At 46.6% G+C, this 18963-nt stretch overlaps 1 protein-coding gene across 10 annotated transcripts in view; it reads left to right on the plus strand.

Annotated features, from left to right (window-relative positions):
• The window catches only part of CEP164 (centrosomal protein 164), a 42945-nt gene that overhangs the window by 11207 nt on the left and 12775 nt on the right, over positions 1–18963 (plus strand). For 4 of the 10 annotated variants that reach the window (XM_015884083.1, XM_015884085.1, XM_015884092.1 and 1 more), the window contains 18 exons: positions 1289–1723; positions 3161–3244; positions 4848–4931; positions 8130–8215; positions 9778–9927; positions 11972–12190; positions 13387–13518; positions 13884–14100; positions 14403–14480; positions 14738–14869; positions 15147–15269; positions 15780–15923; positions 16138–16221; positions 16613–16681; positions 17008–17186; positions 17630–17756; positions 18171–18238; positions 18440–18647. In XM_015884083.1, the coding sequence (XP_015739569.1) occupies positions 1289–1723; positions 3161–3244; positions 4848–4931; positions 8130–8215; positions 9778–9927; positions 11972–12190; positions 13387–13518; positions 13884–14100; positions 14403–14480; positions 14738–14869; positions 15147–15269; positions 15780–15923; positions 16138–16221; positions 16613–16681; positions 17008–17186; positions 17630–17756; positions 18171–18238; positions 18440–18647 (2619 nt within the window). The remainder of the gene's footprint in view (positions 1–1288; positions 1724–3160; positions 3245–4847; positions 4932–8129; positions 8216–9777; positions 9928–11971; positions 12191–13386; positions 13519–13883; positions 14101–14402; positions 14481–14737; positions 14870–15146; positions 15270–15779; positions 15924–16137; positions 16222–16612; positions 16682–17007; positions 17187–17629; positions 17757–18170; positions 18239–18439; positions 18648–18963) is intronic. The other 6 variants (XM_015884084.1, XM_015884086.1, XM_015884089.1 and 3 more) reach the window with 4 other exon arrangements.

Here is an 18963-nt window from a genome sequence, read left to right on the forward strand (position 1 = left end):
TATCAGATGTCCTGGGGAAGGGCCCTCATGAGAACTCCAAACCAAATCTGTCCAAAGAGAAGCAGATCTAGTGACTTGTTGTTCCAGATGCTCTTATCCCCAGATAAAAGGAAGCATCACGAAGATGGGCCCACTGGACTGTCACTAAAGGAATGGCACCACCACGTACATTTTTCTGGGGTCTGGAACAGAGATTTTAGCCAGGCCTTTGAAGAGCCTCCTGTGGCTGGCTAGTGATTCAGTGGTGTTTGTGAACCTCTGCTAACCAGGCACTGAACTGGAAACAGGCCATAAGCTTTCATTTATTACTTGGCAGATTGCAGGTGAGGCTCTGAACTGTAGTTTTTTTGGAAAGTACCCAGTGATTTGATTTCTTTGTCCTCCCCTCTGGTCTGATTGATGACTCTCTCAGCCCTGAGAAGGTCTCTCAGACAAATGATGTGCCCAAGACAGCCTTTTCAGTTTGCCGCAGCTCCGCATTCAAAACTGACAGCGTTCCAGTTGCACTTTGATAAAAATACATCGTTAAAATATGCAGTCTGTGTAGGGTACACGCTGTACGCAGGATGCAGCTAATGTTTGACAAGATACCACAGCATTAATAAAACAGCGAGAAAGTAGGAAGTGCAAGGAGTTTTGTTTGCATACCGATGAGGGAACCTTTTCCTGCTTCCTCCTGGCTATCAACGCTATTTGTTGTGAGTTTTGTGGGCCTCCCCACTGCTGGGAGATGAACCTTTGGGTGACTGAATTGTTGCTTAGGATTGTTTTTCCCAAGGCCAGTGGGAAAAAGACATTTCTTAGTCTAATGTCTTAGTTGAGTTCTGAACCAAATTGGGACTAGAGTGGCTGTTTAAATCGGTGCCTGCACTCAACTTGTCCCACTGGGAAGCAGGGAGTTTGCATCCTGCCTGCCCTTCTCTAGTTATTTTGTGCTAAGATTCTTGCAAACATCCACTTCTCACCACGGAGACTCAGTATATAAAAGCCTCCTGCAGAGCTTCCAGGGTCTGATGGTCCCTACAGCAGCCACTGCTCACACTTAGCTACTCGTGATTACAAAAGCAGTGGAGTAATCTCAGCCCCAGGAAATGTATGAGTTTATCTTAATGTTCCTTTCATTTGAAAGAGCCTGTATGAAAATAAAACCAAGCTGGTCTTGCTGAAGTCACCCAAAGCTTTGTGTTTGTATTTGCTGTAGAAGAACCCATGTAATTTTCACCCAGCATCCTTCCGGAGAGAGAGTAAAGAATGTTATAGCTATAATTGTGTTTGACTTGCTGCCTAGAAGGAGTCTTTAAAGTCAAGACGTGCTGAAGGAGAGTCTTCCTTGGATTCTGGCGACGCATGTCCTCCAACTCCAGTTAAAGCCCTTTCTGGAGATGCTCACGGTAGCCTGTCTGACCAGAACAAAGAGGAATCTGATGAGAAACTTGCTGGGAATGAAGGACTGGGTGAGAAGGCTGCTGGGGTGCAAGGTGACGTCTCTGCAGCTGACGAGCTGCCACAGTCTGTGGAGGAAGGGAGAGCAGCAGGGACAGACGTGCCCAGCAGTCCTGGGCAACCTCGAGCTGCATCTCCAGATGCTGAAGCTGCTGAAGCAGATCAGTTGGCAAGCCTGGCTGTCACCATTGACACCGTGTCTGTTGATGAAAATATAGTAAATGAAATGAGGGAGGAAGCAGCTGATGTGAAAGCAGACAGCAGGCTGGATGCTGGCAAAGTAAGAGACCTGCCTGCTTGGGTTTGGTTTGGTGTGGAATCTGCTGTGGCTGTTCCCATTGCTTTGTGAGGCCCTGATTCAGGAAAGCATTTGGAGCTTTTACTCATTTTCTGTTTAGTCAGCATAAGTGCTTTCCTAATCAGCAGTGTGTTCCTGCGGGGGGGTGGGAGTGGCAATAAGTGCTCTGAATTCCCAAATTGGTTTCTTCAGTACTGAGCTAGGAAATATTCTTCTACGCATACACAAAGTGCTGTCCAAAGCAACTGACAGGCAAAAACCCTGGACTGTGACGCATGTTTCAAGTCTTAGAGGAGAAATAAGTCTCAGCTTTCAGTGCTGCCATCTGTACTAAGCAAGCAGGTTTTATAATGAAGTTCACACCACGATCAGCTGTCTGTACTGCTTTGTTTCTCTCCTTCTGTTGTTTCTCTCAGCTTATGTAGAGATGGGGCTAAAGTGTAAAGTGAGCTGCCAGCTGTGATGTTTACAGCTCTGCAGGAGGATGCTGAGAGGGAAGTGTGAGGTCAGGGTGGGGAAGGGCCATACCTAGGGGCTGGCTCCTGTGCTGCAGCTCATGCCCGGTACCTTTGTAGTGCTGCCTGAGAGGAGAACTGGCAGTCAGCACTGAGCTGCACTGATTGTGCAGGCTCTGGTAGGAGGTGAACTGTGCTGCATCATGAGGTGCAGGTGGGTTAACAGCCTGGACCCTGCAGCCACGGTGTCAGATGCACACCTTCCAGTTCTGTTACCTGTCCTTCCACAAGTGTTAAAGTGAGACCTGAAAAAATGATGCCTCTCTGATCTATTTTCTTCCTGATCATTTTGGTCGTTTCTCTAGTTCTGTTGGTATGTAATGTCTAAGAAATGATAAACCTTATGACTGATTCTGGAAAGCATGGGCTTAAAACTGAAATCTTTGCTTTTATAAATGCTCTCTTTACATGTTTGGTTAGGTCTGCTGAAGTCAGCGGGACTGCATGGGTGTTAATTAATTATCATTTCATTGTGACTGGGAACATAGGAATCTGCACTGCAAGTAGGGAGAGCAAGGTGCTGTATTTTTTGAAGCTCTGTTCTGTGTGGCTTCATGATTTACTCGATGGGTTCTTAGAGCTGTGGAGATCCTTGAAGAAGGAATGAAGCAGTAAGCAAGTGCTTTAATCAGGGATATTTAAAGAGCACTTCTTTGCCTTCCCCAATCCCATCTCCTACATGCGTCCTCCTTTCCCAGCCCTTGCTCTGTGGCGTTCTGTGATTGCCTTGTGAATTACACCCTTAGTATCTCCTAGTATGTTCATTCACCTCAGATGCTTGCTGTTTTTCTTCCTTATGGTATACAGAGACCAGATCTGTCTTCCAGGTATCATTTGTTGTCTTTTTAGTTGGAAATGCCTAAACGAAGCTGCAGGGCTAACACATGTACATATCTCCTTTCAGCTTTCCAAAGTATCTGAGAGCAGTGAATGCATGGAGGACTTGCAGGCTTCTGACCGCCTAGACCAGGAGCTGATCCAGCATGTGGTGAGTTGCCAGGAGCACCTTATCCCTTGGGTATGGGCTTTGCATCCCTCTGGGAACACACAGCCAGTGTAAAGTTATAGCCATTTCTTATATCCCTAACTTATGCAGTGACGTTATTGCTATGGCACAGGTCACCGGTGTCTCCTTCTGCTTAGCTCCCTTTGGTATTCAGAAAGACTCTTGGAATACTGAAGCATGCTTGTGCTTAGCAAATTCCTGAGCCAGCACAATGAATTCTGTGTAAGATGAAGTGGCTTGACTGAAGACTGTGTTTGGAGAGCAGTGCTTCAAGAGCCAGCTCTCGCTCTGAAGCCCTCTAGCTCTAGGGATGTGCTTTCCAGACTGAAGCTAGACCCAAGTCAGGCACTCAGTAGGATTTCCAGGTCTGCCGGTCATGTATATTGCCCATGGTAGGAGGCTTGTGGTACTTCTGCAGTCAGATGTGGTGAGAGACTTGTACTGAGCAGGAATTGCAAAAGAGCGCAGGTTCATTCTGTGGGTGAGGTAATAGCCTTGGCAAAGTAGGTCACTCATAGCTGGGATACCATTCAGATAATTGCAAAGTGGAAAATAATAAGCGATATAAAATCATGCTTTAAGGGATGAAACAGCTTTTTCTAAGGGAAACGTGCATGGCTGAGAGTCCTGGCTCCCAAAAGTTCCAAGGGGAGAACATTCAGGAGGGTAGCCCTGAGGTGAGGGGTGAAATGCCCATCAGCATCTCTTCATCTCTGCAGGAAACTGCTGCTTCCATCTGCCAGTGGGAGCAGAGGCAGCATGGCCAGAAAATGGCTGCGAATATCATTATCTATCAGTGTTAGTCCGAGTCTGTGTTGGCAAGTGGCTGCTGCATCAAACAATACCTTTTCTAGAGCTTGCTTGTGGGCATGCGTGTATGCTCTCTTGCATGCTGTGTGTGCAGCCAAGTGTGTGAACCCACAGCCTCTGCCAATAGGGAGAATTCAGAGTGAGTAGCCTGTGGGCAACTTGCAGGATCTGACTTCTAGGAAAAAAAATATCTCAGAAGATCTGCAACAATACTGGGAATAGAGCAGTAGAGGGTTGGGGGCTATAGATGCACCATATCGTGTATCACCTGTGCCTGCTGTCATCTGTGGCATGGAAGAACACATGAGGTAGCATGGCAAGGCTCACTGCCCTGTAGCAGTTCTGTGATGCCCTTATGTGAAATTGCAGTCTGCTGGCATTACAGGGCGAGTTTCCTTTGGGACCATCAGGGAGGAGAGCCTCATTGGAGTGCAGTGCCCCATCTGTGATGTTTCATGCTGGTAGATCAGTAACCTGTTACCTGTATGTGTCCCTACAGCTTGGGAAACAAAACCCAACTTGCTGCTGTCATGTTGCTGCCAGGGCCATCTGACTACAATACAGATATAAATCTGTGCTTGGATGAAGGCCTGGATCTCAGTAGAGCCATCTCCCATGTCCTATAAACCTTTCTAATTGTAGTAGCTCTAGATATTTATACTGAACTGCTGTCAATGGGATGATGAGTGAGGATTCCGAACTGTTCAGATTTCTTTTCTGTTCCATCAGGATCTTTCATGGGACCAGTGAACTGATGCTATTCTTTCTTCTTCAGGACTTGGCTTTCCAAAGCCAGTTTTCTGAGCATGTGTTGGATGTAGATGCTCTGTCTCCTGCTTTAGACAAGTACCCATGCAAGGTAAGTGCTTTATCTATGGTTAGGGACCAATCTTGGAATGGGCAAGTTAAAACACTGTGCTGTGGCATACTAATAGCAGGATGAAGCTATTGGCATAAAGATTTTGAGGCAGATGGAGCACTCTGACTTCAGGGAAGGGATCAGAGCAGCAGTCCTGGCTCAGTATTGTGTCTGCAGAGTTGCAGGCACTCATGTGAAGAGAAGCTACACTAATATCGTACTCTTGGGAAGAGGTGGCTTGTGGGTGATGCATGTGTGCAAGCTCACAAGCGTGTGCTTTCACTGCCCCCAGTTACATGCATAGATAACTGGTTTTCCTGGGGAGTGCAGGGAAGCAGAGTCTGGCTTTTTTTTTCTGTTGTTAGTGTGTTTGTCCTTTTCTTTCTCTTAAGCAGATGAAGAGAGCTTCTGTAACAGAGCACAGTAGCAGAAAATGAAGAAATTGAGGTTACCTTCCATTGACTTAATTCCCTGCTTTCATGTAGGGAAAACGAAGATCCTTTCAGTCAGTCTGTGGCATCTGCTTCCCACATCACGTTGGCCCCATATGTAGCTGTGTTAGGGCAGTTCAGACTGGAAATTGCCGTGCCTCTTGAGATTTTTATCCTTGTCTTCTCAGCGTGTTGCCAAGTTGTCCTTCTCAGCCCCACACTCCTATTGAGCCTTCCCAGCTATCCCTCTCCCACACCATCTCAGCTCATCAGCGCGTTGAATGAAAGAGTGTGCTGCACAGTGAGGCGGAGGGTCAGGCTCCAGCTGGGGTTTACTCAGCCTTGCTCTGATTGTAAGTGAGTTGATCAGCTGCATTGGAGGAGACCTTGAGTGGCAAACTCACCACCTGTCCAGCAGAGAGGAGCAATCCAGTTTGTTAGATTGTCTGGAGAATACACCTGTCCTCTTGTGCCTAATAATGAGCATAATCAGATGTGAAGGGAAAACAAAACATATGCCTGCTGTGTTCTCCCCCTCTCCCTCTTGCTACAGCACAGTCATCGTGCATACCAATGTCTTGTTGGAGCAGACACGTTTTGAGTTTTTTCCAGCCTTGTCTTGAGGAGGGAGAGGTGGAGTTGAAATGGTGCCCCCTGCAGAACTGCAGCTGCTCTTTTGTGTCAAAAGACAGAGGCTATTTCAAAACGAGACTCCGGATTGTTGGAACGTGTTTATTTCCATGTAATGGACTTGCCTTGCTTTGAATATACTGGCAAAATACTCTTTGTAAAAAAAAAAAAACAAAACTCTTCAATGGCACTACACATGCACAACATTGGAGGCTTTCAGTTGGCATGTTTTGGCAGGAGCTGTGTTAGATTGCAGTGGCAGTGTGGGCTGCTGTCTGCTAGACTTGACTTCTCTGCTGGCAATGGGAAGGTTGCTCCTTTCACCCTTCACTTAGCAGGCATTTAAAGTGCTGGCATCCTGCTTTGCTGGCATTGTTACCGAGCTGAGGGTGATGGTGAGGAGCTGGAAGCAGGCATGGCATTGGAGCTGTCACGTGCTGGAGACCATAGAAATCCTCTTCTCGAGGCCTCTTGGGGACTATGCTGTGCGAAGAGCCTATTATCTGTCATCCTGGCTTTGTATTGTGAATGTGTGAGATCTTTCCTGTGGGACTCAGCCCGGTGTTGAGCAGGACAGAAAACCAAGCTGCCAGCAGTACTCAGTGCTTCCCAGGGTCTGCTGGTGGTCCTGGAACAACACGAGGGGTGAGGCTCTGGGAATTTCACAGGCAGGGCTTAAAATCCAGCCCTTGTTCCCTGCAGGCACGTGCTCTGTTCACCTTTCCCAATATATCTACATATTCCTACAGAATGGGATTTCTGGGGAGGGAGTGCTTTGGGTAGGTATGTTGGGTCCCAGGCACGGGCTCAGCAGCACTACCTGTAACTCATCATCTTTATTCCCTAGAAGATCTCATTCTTCACTTTTCTGGCTTCTTTCCTCTCACAGGCAGCAGTGACAGAGCCTGTTTTGAGCCAGGTGATGTTTTCTGGGCTCCTCAGTTCTCAGGAATTGAAGTCATTATTTAGGTGGGGAGCTGCTGGGAGAGTTCTGACCATGCTGATGTGATGGAAGGTGACAGCACTTGCAGGGAATCCTTCTGCTGTTTGCTCTGCTGAACATTTGCATAAATTACTGCTGTTTTAATTGTGTTATTTTGGCTCTGCTCCACGTTACATTCCTGCATGGCAGGGGCTGAGCTCACCTGCTGTTTGTGTGGTCCCCAGGAATTTGTGGATGGGCTCTGGAGACCCATATGTAGTGTCTAGAAACCTCATCGTGCAGGATGGGCTGTTGGTGCTTTCTCATGTGGGACTGAGGGTTTGAAGAGGGGACCTGTTTCCTCTTCATCGGGTGAATTACACAAATGCATGTGCATATGTATGTCCTTGCTGGAGGGACACAGGTGCCTGGTAGATGGCAGGTGGGAATAGGAACAGCTGACTATTTTACATTCAAATATTTGTTATTTTAAGTCTTTCCTATTTCATAATTAAGCCACCTGAAGTCACTCTGAGCGTGTTACTGAGGGACCAGTGTAGTCAGCTGCATCCAGACTGATCTGCTCTGGAGGGAGTGGTCAGAAGTCTCTGGGTAGGTGTGAGTGTATGAAGCATAGTGCCCATCATGGCCTGTTTGGGAACCAGGATTCAAGGCAGGACTATTGTAATTCTGGTCACAATCAACACATCAGTTTTCTTTATGGCCACAGTACATTATTTCATGTTTGTATATGTGACATTCCTGCTTTAAAAGATTTGTCTTACATTATTCAGACAGTTTATGGTTACTTGGATATGTAAGGTGGCCTTCGGGGGGGAATAAACAACCGAAGCTGATGTTGAGAGTGCTGTGTGCTGGCAGAGAGTTCATCTTCTGTGCTGAAAAAACAGTCCTGAGACCAATAATAGTAACACAACCTGGAGAGCTGAGATCCCACATGCCTCTGTGCTGATGGAGCCGTTCCTCCATGTGTTCCCATGGTATCTCAAGACCTTGATTACATGCAAGAGAGGAAATTAATGCATTCACATGGACATTCTGGAGTTGCCCTGTGGATGCACTTTAGTCACTGGGCTTGGTGCTGGTATGCTGGACCAGAGCGAAACTGCTTTTCACTGGAGCCACTGGAAGGTCCTGGGAGGCTTTGGTGGCAAAGGAGCCAGCAAACTCCACACTGTTTGCTTTTACCTGCAGGCCCAGGAGCTGGGAGAAGAGGAAAAAGACCAAAGCAAAGCCAGTATAGATGAAGAGCAAAGCAAAAGAACAGAAGCTTCTGAGAGGTACGGTACAAGCAGAGCTAGAAAGGAGGCATAGGCAGCTCTATCTGCAAGTGACTTTCCTGTCTTGTCTGTCCCTGCTGTGCTCAGGTCACTGTAACCTGTCCAGGAGTTCCCTGCAGAGCACTGAGTTCCTGCAGTGTCTCATAGAGTCTCTTCCATTCACTCTTTCTTTTCTCCCACCACCTTTTTAGTATCATCTCAGCAGATTTTAGCATTGTTTCAGCTTCTGGCTGGGAAGATGGCAAAACTTGCCTGCCTTGCCTTTTGTCATGACTATCTCCAGGTGTGGAGCTGGCTTTTCCATTTCCCTTATATCTATCTGGCTTTTATCTAAGGCTGTGGAGTCTCTGTCTTGCCACAATGATCTGTTTTTTCATGGTGTTGTGCCTTGTGGCATTTAACACAGGTGAGTTGGGCCCTAGCCATTGCCTGATAACAGACCTTGCAGGTTTTGGGGGCCAGTCAGCGCTGGTTTGGCAAGGGAGTTCAGCTCCAAAATGAACAGTTCAGTTCCACTTCCTTCCTTAGTGGTATCTTAGGGCCACTTGTCCTCTTTTGGCCAAGCATAAACATTAAGCTATTTTCTTATCCTGCTTTGTGGATATCTCTATAGTGCAACAGCTGTAACCCCACAAGTACCACAGGTTTCCCAACCTATAGTTACTGTGAGGACTAGACTGTCTAGGGGAGCTGTTTTCCTCCTGTTTGTGGAAACTTGTTTAAAATGACTGTAATACTGTGCTGAGCAGAAAGCTCTGCGGTCTCTAGAGCATCCTGCTCTGCCTTTGAGAGTTGTAACATGTGGCATTTATAGATGAACCGTGTCGAAACTCTTAGCCTCCACACAGAGCTACACACCATTCTGGGGCACTGGGAATGAAGAAGCTGTTGCTTATGCCAGGAAAACCTGTGAACAGAAGAAGCTGCAGTCCATCTTAATGACTGGCTGTGTGCAATTGGGATTCACAGCTTTGTGCTCGAAGAAGCTGTTCACGTGAAGGTCCCTAAAAATGTGTTCTGCCCAAGGAATTCTCTTTATCACTTTGTACCTGCTTCCCAGCTATGAATCCTCTCCATTTACTCTGCCTGTACAGCTACTCTGTGCTTGCTTAGTCTCTCTTCTCTGTGCTTCCAAGATGAAGTAGAATCATAGTTGTAAACATGCCTGCCAATATATTTCCATCTCTAATTTAGTCTACAGTGTGAGTGTTACTAATAGGGCTGATTTATCTTGGGGAAATTCTGTAAGGACTTGCAAAGAGAGGGAGGTAATCCAGCAAAGATATTCGACATTTTGAGGTTGACAGACAAATTATACCCTCAGCTGCCTGTTAGTCTGGCAGTGCTCGAGGTGGTGTGAATGGTTTGGAGCTTTGTTGGGGCTTTGGCAGCCCCGTATTGGACAAATGAGGCCCCTTGGCAGGCATGAGCTTGTGCTGCAGACTGCCCATCTTGAGTCAGCTGCTCATCCCGTCTTCCCTCTGTCTTTGTCTGCTTGGAGCAGTCGCTAGAATCCAATCTATGCTAATCTGATATTCTGTTACCTTTTTTCTGCTGCAAAGTGAGAGGGATCAAAGTGGTTGTGAAGCATCAGAACAGAAGTATTTGGCTTTAGAAAATGCCAACCAAGAAGAAGCTGTGGCCCCGCAGCTGGAGGAAGAATTGCCGGATAGCATAATCGATCTGGAAGAACTTGCAGCCCTGCAAAAAGCGTAAGGGCTTCATTTAAGTCCCTAGCATTGTATGCATAACAGCTTTTGTCTTTTTGTTCTGTTCTTCCCTTTATTTGAAGTTACTGTGTGAGGTTGGCACGCTAGGAGATTCAGCTTGGTGGGCACAGCAGAGCTTGAGAGCATCTCAGCATGCAAATCCAAGCAGCTGTTCTCCTGGCAAGAGTGCCGAGGTAACAGTCTGTCCTGGGGAGGGTGAGAACAGCAGCTCAGCCCTTGGGGTCTGTGGCACAGGGCTCTGTGGTATGGAAAAAGATCTGTTTGCTTTGTACTTGGAAAAACCTCCTTACCAGCATCACTAATGAGGCTAAGCATTTACACACCTAAGATAAACAGTTTTCCACTGCACTTTGCTTGCTGAGGAGTACTGAGATTGGAAGGAGGGAGGGGGGGAAAAAATCCTCTCGCTTTTAGAGTCACTGGGAACATGTTGGGTTTGGGATAACGAGGTCAGGGCAGAAGATGGGAGAGCTCAGTTTCTCTGCAAAAGCCAGTGGTCTGTCACAGTACTAAATTGGTGGAGTTTGCTGATAGGTACCTGCGGTTTCACTGCAGTGGAAGTTCTCAGTAGAAGTGAACATGCTGACTTTGCTTTCTGTGTCGAGTGACAGATCAGCAGAAGTAATTGGGAAAAAATAGGCAATGCATCTATCAGGACAAAGTGGTGGAGCAGCGATTTGGTTTGAAGACAAGTATCTCTTTCTGTTTTTAATTTGAAATGGTATAAAAGTCCATGTGTTGGTTGGGCACTTATTTAAACAGAAATTGGAGCAAAATGAACAGTTTTAGGTGGAAATACTTGAGGTGCTGTGCAGAGCAGCCTGATAAATGGCACCTCCTGTATGCATCTGTGCAGTTGGCCCGGAGCACGCAGTGTTACAGGGGAGCAGCAGTGAAACAGGATTTTTCCAGGACCCTACTACCCTTTCCTCTCTCTCTGCTCTTTTGCTAATGGCTGCATAAGTAACCTTTTCTCTCTGACTCAAGGTTATATTACTAAAGCTGCTATTTGCCTGATTTCAGGCAAGACAGAGATCTCTGCCTTATGCTGGCAGTCTCGGTGTATGATGAGAAGACCTTGCTGCTTCAGCTTTCACTAGCACAGAATAAGAATTTTATCCTTCGACTAATCTTCATTTCTCCTTCTTCACTTTCAGACCTTCTAATTTTGCTACTGTATGTCTGGAAAAAAAAAAAAAAAGAAATAATTAGAAACAGATTGGTTTTGAATTTTTGGAGAGCTCAGGGCTTTCTGTTGCCTAGGGCTGGCAAACTCCCAGCACACTTCTAGATTGCAATTGCAGAAAAATACCTGGTCCATTAGAAATGTATTGCTAATCCCTGGGTTAGAAGCTGGTGCTGATTGCATCTGCTTTAAGGTCCTTGGCAGGATTTCATAGCTGCTAGATCCTTCATGAGGTGTAGCTGGCCCAAATAAGAGTCGGTCAGGACCTAAGTTCTGTTAGGACTAGGTTTAATTTATCAGTCAGAGTTTAGGAGTCAATGAGAGTTCCAGCCAGTGGTGCCTGGAAACATCCCCAAGCTGTTATCTGAGATAAAGTGTTGCTTGAAGCTTGGAGGGTGTGCTGTGTGTTCCTCAATAGCCTTGTAGAAAAGCTTCCCTGTGTCTGCAGCAGCAGAAGTTCAGGATGCAAGGCGGTGAGTTTGGCTGGCAAGAATGGGAATGGATTTGTTTTCCAGGCGTGTTGTAGGGAACAGTGGCAGCATGAGTTCTATACCAGGCTTGTCTTCTACCTGTGTGCCCTCCACCTGCATACGCTGCTGTTCCTCACCTCCTGTGAGCAAAACAGCAAGTGCTCCTCAGCAGCAAATAAAGAAAGAAAGTGGATGCCAACCAGTGGAGATTCTGCATTTCCTTTCCCTTCATAGAGAGGAAAGCTTGTGGAGTAGGTGGCTTTGAGATTTGGGGTTTGGAGGTGATACTGTGTGTGGGAATGCTACGCGTTCCCATTGTGTTACCCCGTTCTCTCACCCTTTTGCCAAAGGAGCTTTTTCTTTTTGATAGGCAACCTGAGAAAGAAATAAAGCAAAAGCAGCCCTTGACCCAGTCTAGTGAAGAATCCCTGGAGGGTGTAGCCAAGGAGCTGGAGGAGGAGGTTGAACAAGAGAAAATGCACTTACTGCAAGCAAAGGAGGAGAAAATCCAGCAGTTCCAAGAGGAAATGAGGCTACAGGAGGAGGAAGAAACTCAGAAGCTTTATCAGCAAAAAGAAAAATCCCTCAGGTATTCCTTTGTTTTTCCTATTTCTCCTCCTGAGTCTTTCCCAGGTGTGATTCACTGCTGGTGGCAGCAAGTTTGTGCTGTGTTATAGGCCACTGTGAAGCAGGAGCTGCTTTGTGGAATTATGGGTGAAGGAGGCAAGAATAGAGGTGTCCTGGCAGTGACAAAAAGGATCTGCACATCCTGAAATGGGTAGTGCTCTGCTCTTAGTGCTGCAGATGCTCAAAGCAGAGTGCAGTCTGCCTGAGGAAAGCTCTCTTCCTCGTTCAGGCAAGACAGCATCTTCCTCGTGTCCTGTCAGAAGAGCTATGATTCGATACGCATGCAACTTTCATAGAGCTGTGAACTTGTCTCTTATTGTTAACCTGGGAAAAGTTTCCAGTTCACTGCTTGGAGCTTTACCGCCTGGCAGACTTTCAAATCTTGGTTTAAATGGTAGTATTAGGGCTGGAAATTGGGGCATTAGAGAAGATGAGGTTACCCCAGAGGAACTATTTGAAGCTCTGTTACTGAGAGTATTACAGAAGGACTTCCAAACAAGACTTTAAGGAATAGGGCATGGATTTCTATGTGCAAAACCCAGCCAATGCAAGAAGATCTAATAGCAATCCAGGGAGCACAACAGCAATAGGAGCTGTGTCCTCTGTTCTGGGGGATTTTTCTCTCAGAACTTGTATTATAAACATCAGTTCTTAGCAGCACACAGGCAGCCAGAAAAGGTACCTTGACATGAAGCACTGTGGGAATGTTGCCTTGGGTGCAAAAGAGGACAAAAACTGCACCTGAAGGGAGAAATGTCTAAGCAGTGGGAAAAAGGGTGTTGTGTAAAAGCATGAAGCTTATACCAATGCATCCAGCTACCTTGGCTGGGATCTGCCTTCATTTCATAGAGTTGATTTTTTTATGTACATGGGGGAAAAAAGTGCCACATATGATGGCAACGCAGTGAGCCTTTAAAATACACCACAGGAACTTGATGCTCAGGGGCTGCGTCTCCTGTGCCAGCCGCCAGATTGTGAAGGTGTAGAAGGGAATTAACTGTCTGGAGCCTTGGGAATGCATCTTTCAGCTCCCACTCACTGCACGTGCCTGATCTGTACACCTTGGGGGGGTGGTTTGAAGACACTAGAGCTTCCTGAACCTTTTTTTCCTTCCCCCCCTTTCCACTTTTTTCTTCCTTCTGGCTGCTCATCTCTCAGAACACTGAAAGAGGATTTGGCAAAGGTTAGCAAGGAGGAAGAATTGCGTGTGAGAAAGGAGGAAACTGAAAGACTCTCAAAGCTGCGAGCCACCATCACCTCTGAGACTGAAGCAGAGAAGGAGAAGATAAGGTGAGAAGTTTTGCCACAACAAGCTGGAAGCTGCTGTCCCTATGGACATATACTGTGGGTTTGAGAGGGTGCTTCCCGCTGTTATGTACCATCAGCATTCACTCAGGGGATGTACTAAGAAGCCTGAGGTTCCCATAGCTGCTGCCTTGCCTTGTTAGTAAGCTAGGAGTCATGAGGACTTGGCTATGATGCTGTTTGCTGTTTATTTCTAAGGCCTTTGCTGATTCACTCATGGTTCAAAGCATACATGGGTTCTCAGTTTCTTCTGGAATTTTTTCTTCTCTTAGCTCTGGTTCCTAAATGGAGCTCAGTGTTTAAGTACCAAATTCTAACTGGCTTTTTTGCTTTTGTTGTAACCCTACCAGGGCAGAGCAAGAGCTGGCACTGCAAAAACTGAGAGAAGAATGGGAATCCCTGCAAGTAAAGGAGAAGGAGAGCATGGAGAAGAAGCAGCAGCTTGCTTTGGAGAAAATGAAGCTGGAGATGGAGGAAGTTCAACAGAAAGAAACAATCAGGCTAGAAAAAGAGAAGGAACGATTCCTAAGGGAGCTTAAAGAGAGATTAGAAATGGAAAAGAAAAAGGTGAGATTCATGTACCTTATCAGGCTAGAATGCCTCTTGGGTGTTGCCTTAGCACTATGGAAGGCCTGAGGTTCTTGAATGGAGGCAGTTCATAGTCTTCCCATGGGATGGCACATCTGAGATCCACTGAGATCCTCTGGAAGGAAAAACATCCAGAGAGAATATGGTGTGTTACTTGTTTTGAAAGGGGTTCACTGTGCTTTTGATGCTTGTGGATAGATGTTAATTGCAGCTGCATCTTGTGTGGCATGTCCCTATAAATGGAGGATTTACAGCAGACTGTTTGGCTCCTGTTCCTGTAGGCTGCAGAGGAGCTAGAGAAACAGTTTGCAACTGAACTCCAACAGCTAAAATGTGCAGCAGAAGAGAAGCATCGAAAGGTAAAGAATGGTGTCCCTAGAATATAAATTGCTTTTTCATTTCACTCTATCTCCAGGTGTGGGCAGGGTGGGTGGCATTAATTTTTCTACTTCCTAAACATGGTTCTGGTCTGGCTCAGCATTTGGGCACGTTCCAAGTTAGAGGGTGGTGGGACTGTACACACTGATCTTTGCTGTGCTTCTTGATCTTTGTAGGATGGCACTAGAGAGATCTTGTCAGAAAGGTGACAATTCTCTGTGGGTGGTTTTCATGGCAGGTCACTTCCAGCCTGCAAACCCAGATAGCAGAGGCACAGAGGAGTGAGGAGGCTTGGCTGCGTGAAGACTTGCAGAGAGCAGAAGAGAAAGTGCAGCAGAAAGCATTCCAAGTAGCACAATATGAACGTGAGGCAAGTATTCAGCTTGGATGGTGAAAGTTCTTTGTTCTCGGTTGATATTTGGTGAGGTTTGAGATGCAGAGTCCCCTACCCAAAGGTGATAGTGATATGCATCAGAGGAAGGGACACTCCTGCAGCATCTCCTTTCACAGAGTGCTTGCTTTCTACTATCTAGGCTGTGGCCTGATCCCACTTACAAGGTTCTCAGTCTTAATGTTCATGTGGGAAGCTGCTCTCTTGGGAAGCCAATGCAGTGATTCAGTGAAGCCTCTTTGTGTCATCATTGCAGCTCAGTGAGCTTATGAGTGAGAAACGCCGTGAAGTGGAAAAAGACCATGAGAGGAAAATGGAGAGGATGAAGGAGGAGCACCAAGAGGTCCTAGCAAAGATTCGGGATCAATATGAAGAGGAGGTACTTCTGGGGAAGTGCAATGGACTGGGAGATCACTGTTGGTCACCTGGGCTGGCGCTGCTGCTTGCCAGCTCTGCTTATCTCTGCCACTCGTAGAAGTGGGGCATCTCATTTGTTTTAGTGGTTTTGCTGCTGTATAAAGCAAACTGAGGCTCAGGTTATGAGGTAAACCTGTCAAAGTGTTCTGTGCAGGCAACTTCCACGTGCATTTGTTGACTTCTGTACTAGAGAAGCTTATTGATGGTTTTATAGTTGCCTGTTCTGGAAGGCCTCCTGTCACACAGTCAGCAGTGTGTGACAAACCCCTAGACTATCATGGGTCATTTCTTCTTTCCTGAGCCATCTTCATAACAATATTGTGTCTATAAGCAGCAGGCTTTAATCTTGCTGAAATTGACATTTGCTAAGGACATGTTGTGAGATGAGCTGGTTATACGGTGTGTGCCCTTTGTGTTCATGGCTGGCTGAAGAGCTTCACTCTTCACTTTTCTTGTTTGTATTCTGTGATAGGAAAGAAAGCAAAGATCAGAGCTGTTTGAAGGCCTGCGAGGTGAGATGGCACGGCTCCGACAGCTTCACGAAGTGGAGGTGAAAGCTCTGCAGGCAGAGCTGGATGAACGTCTGACCGCACTGCAGCACAGACATGGGGAGAAGGTGAGGAGGGCACTGCTTGGCAGTTTGGGACTTGGCTGTTTTGGCCTGGATACTGTGATGCCTCCATGAATCTGCCTCCCTCTGTAACCAACAGTAATACAAGTGGCAGGTCATTCTCTCCTGGTATTGTTTGGTAATTGCTCTGGTAGCAGAGCTCTGTGTGGTGGGTGAGGAACTTGTGCCATTTGCTCCTTAAGTTGATGTCTCTGTGCAGGAAAGAAGACTTCAGGATTCAGAAAATGAGCTTGAAATACGTGCAAAGAATGTTAAAGCAAGATCAGTGCAGCTTTTTAGCCAGGTGAGTCAGCTGTGTTGGGTTTGAGACGTTTCCTTGCCTGAGCTGCTCCTCTGGCTGCTACATTGTGGGTTGCATCTGCCACCCAAGTTACCAAGTTTCAAGGTAAAACTTCTGTCATGAGGGCTAAGTGCTGTTAGTAGTACAGGCTAATAGTTGTATTTGTGGTGAAAGTCGGTGCCTTGGGTGTGCTCCCCTGCTTTGGGAGGCAGCATTCTGTAAGTCCTCTGTCACTTACAGAATGGGATGGGATGAAGCAAAACTGAGAACAGTGTTGAGGTAATCTTGAATTGTCTTGAAAATTAGGCCTGACCTTTCAAGTGCTTCTGAGCATCAGCTCCTCTACTGGCAGCCCTGTGTTCTGATAGTCACCAGCTTTTTCTGCTGTGTCTAGGAGGAGTCTCTGAGAAGGAAAAAGCAGCAGCTGCTCGATGAAGACAGACGGACTGAGCGAGAAAGAGATGTATGTGTGCCTTGTCTCTGGAGAGGATCTGTGCTGCTTTGGTTTTGGGGAGGGTGAGGGGAACACATTAGAACCATGGCTTAAGAAAAATGCAAGCTATGTTGTTTTCTAAATTTTGAGTTTGCAAATTCCTTCCTGCCCCTTTGGCTCGGCCTGGAGAGTCTTCCTGCTGGCAGTTTGGTTAGCTCAGAGGTATTTCCCAAAAAGAACCTAGTTCCCCTAGGACTGACTCCCATGAACTATGCAGATAGCAAAAGTCTCTTGCATGCTGTGTGCTTTTGTTCCATGGTCAGGGAAGCCTGAGAGATGTTTCTGTTTCTTTCTAGGAAGCTGCTTTAGCTTCTCAACTCCGCCTAGAGGAGAATCGGAAGGAGCAGACTGACCTTCTTGAGTCCATCCGGCAACTGCGTAAGGCTCGTGAAGAGCTCCAGGATCAGAAAGCTGAGCTGGAGGCCCAGGTTGACTTGTTGCAGACTCGAAGCCAGAGGCTGCAGAAACGTATCAGGTGTGTGTCTACATGCGAGAGTTTTCCACTGGTGCTTGAAGTCTGCGTGGTTACTGGTGCTGTCTGGAAGTGTTGCACAAGCAGTTCAGTTGTGTTTAGGAGCCAGTGGCAGCAGGAGATTGTCTTAATGGTAGTTGTCAAGCTGCATTGCTAGTGTTTGATGTACCCCAGCACTGGATCTAGAAGTCTATATCTGTGAACTGCTACACAAAGTATCTTATTTCTATTTATTCCTGTACGTGGAGAAACTGTATGAGACAGCAGCTGTAAGCTGTTGTGAATCCTCGTTGTCAGCATGTTTCTGTGTTCCTGCTTGTCTTTCATGTCTGGCCCTTTCCTTTCTGGAATCTGGAGGTTGCTTTGGACACTTGCAGGTAGTTTACTGGGGTAGGAGGACCTGCAGTCTAATGAATTGCTGCCATTGTTGCCTTTTCATGTGGCAGTGAGCTTGAGGCAGCTGTCAGGAGCAAGCAGGAGATTTTGAAAGAATTGGAGGCAGAAGAAAGTGCAGAGTCTCCCCAAAGGAAAGCTGAGCTCCATGTTGAAGACCTGAGAGAAACTATTCAAGCTGTGAGTAGAGCTGTCTGCAAAGGCATTTGCCTTGTGAGATCTGAGGCTGTAACTTGAAAATTCCAGCCTTGGCTCTTTCTGCCTAAACTTGTTTCAGATGCATTGATGCATTCTTCTTTGCTGGAAGACGTCAATGTTTTGTACTCCTTGTTGCTTTTTGCCTATTATTAGGGGAAAAGGAGTGTGGGATGCCTGAGTGCCCTTGAAGTCAAAAGCAGAACCTGAGTTGGGGATGGAAATGTCTCTTACTTCTTAAAATATCACACAAAAATATCCCCAGCACTAGTCGTGGATCGGGGCAATAATACAGTGATGTCATCCAGAGTTTTTACCCCTAATTTGATTCTACTGGGGTCCTAGGGTTCAGTTTTCTTGTGCGTATCTGCCAGTTGTTGAAATGTTTCCACTCTTCAGCATCCATCCGGAGAGCCTGCTTTCCTTCCTTCTCAAAGCCATGAAGACAGCAACTTCCAGTTTGATCAGTGAGTATCTGTATACCAGCTACTTCAGAAAATGTGGTTTTCTTGTTTGTTTTGGTTTCTTTTTCCCTTGGGTTTTAGAAGTGAATGTTTTTGCTTGAGTTTTATATTCATTGCACGTACAGTTTATTTGGGGGGAGGGATGGGGTTTTGCTGGATGGAATGGCCAGCACAGAAAGCCAGAATTGTACCTGATCCTTTTAGAGTCAGGAGCTACATCTCTGCTGAAGGAGTCTCCATCAGAAAAGCCAAGGAATTCCTGGTGCGTCAGACCCACTCCATGAGGAAGAGACATACGGCTCTGAAAGCTGCAAAGCAGCAGTGGCACCAAGATGTGCAGAAAGCGCAGGAGGTGGTGCAAGATCCTGACAACTCCCAGCTCCTGGAGGGAATGCGCAAGAACCTGGAAGAGGTGAGTCACTGAGCACTGGCAGGCATCCATCCCATCAGCAGGGACAAGTTCGCAGTTGTAGCTCTGTGGCAGTGTCACTCTTGCTTGAAAATTGATCCCTGAGTACTTATCAGTCCTGCTGATACACCAACCAAAGACGGGGAAAAGGTCTTCATTTCCTTCATTGACAGAGCACTCCTATTTGCAGGTTTTGCTGCAAAGCTGTTGTCTCTATTGGATGCAGGATTGGAAGGTGACAGCCCTTTTTCCTTGGGGCAGTGTTGCCTTAGGCCTTGTTCTTTCCCCTCTGTACATTTCTTTTTGTTGCTCTGTTGGA

The sequence above is a fragment of the Coturnix japonica genome, chromosome 24 (genome assembly GCF_001577835.2).
Source record: "Coturnix japonica isolate 7356 chromosome 24, Coturnix japonica 2.1, whole genome shotgun sequence".
NCBI classification, from domain to species: Eukaryota; Metazoa; Chordata; class Aves; order Galliformes; family Phasianidae; genus Coturnix; species Coturnix japonica.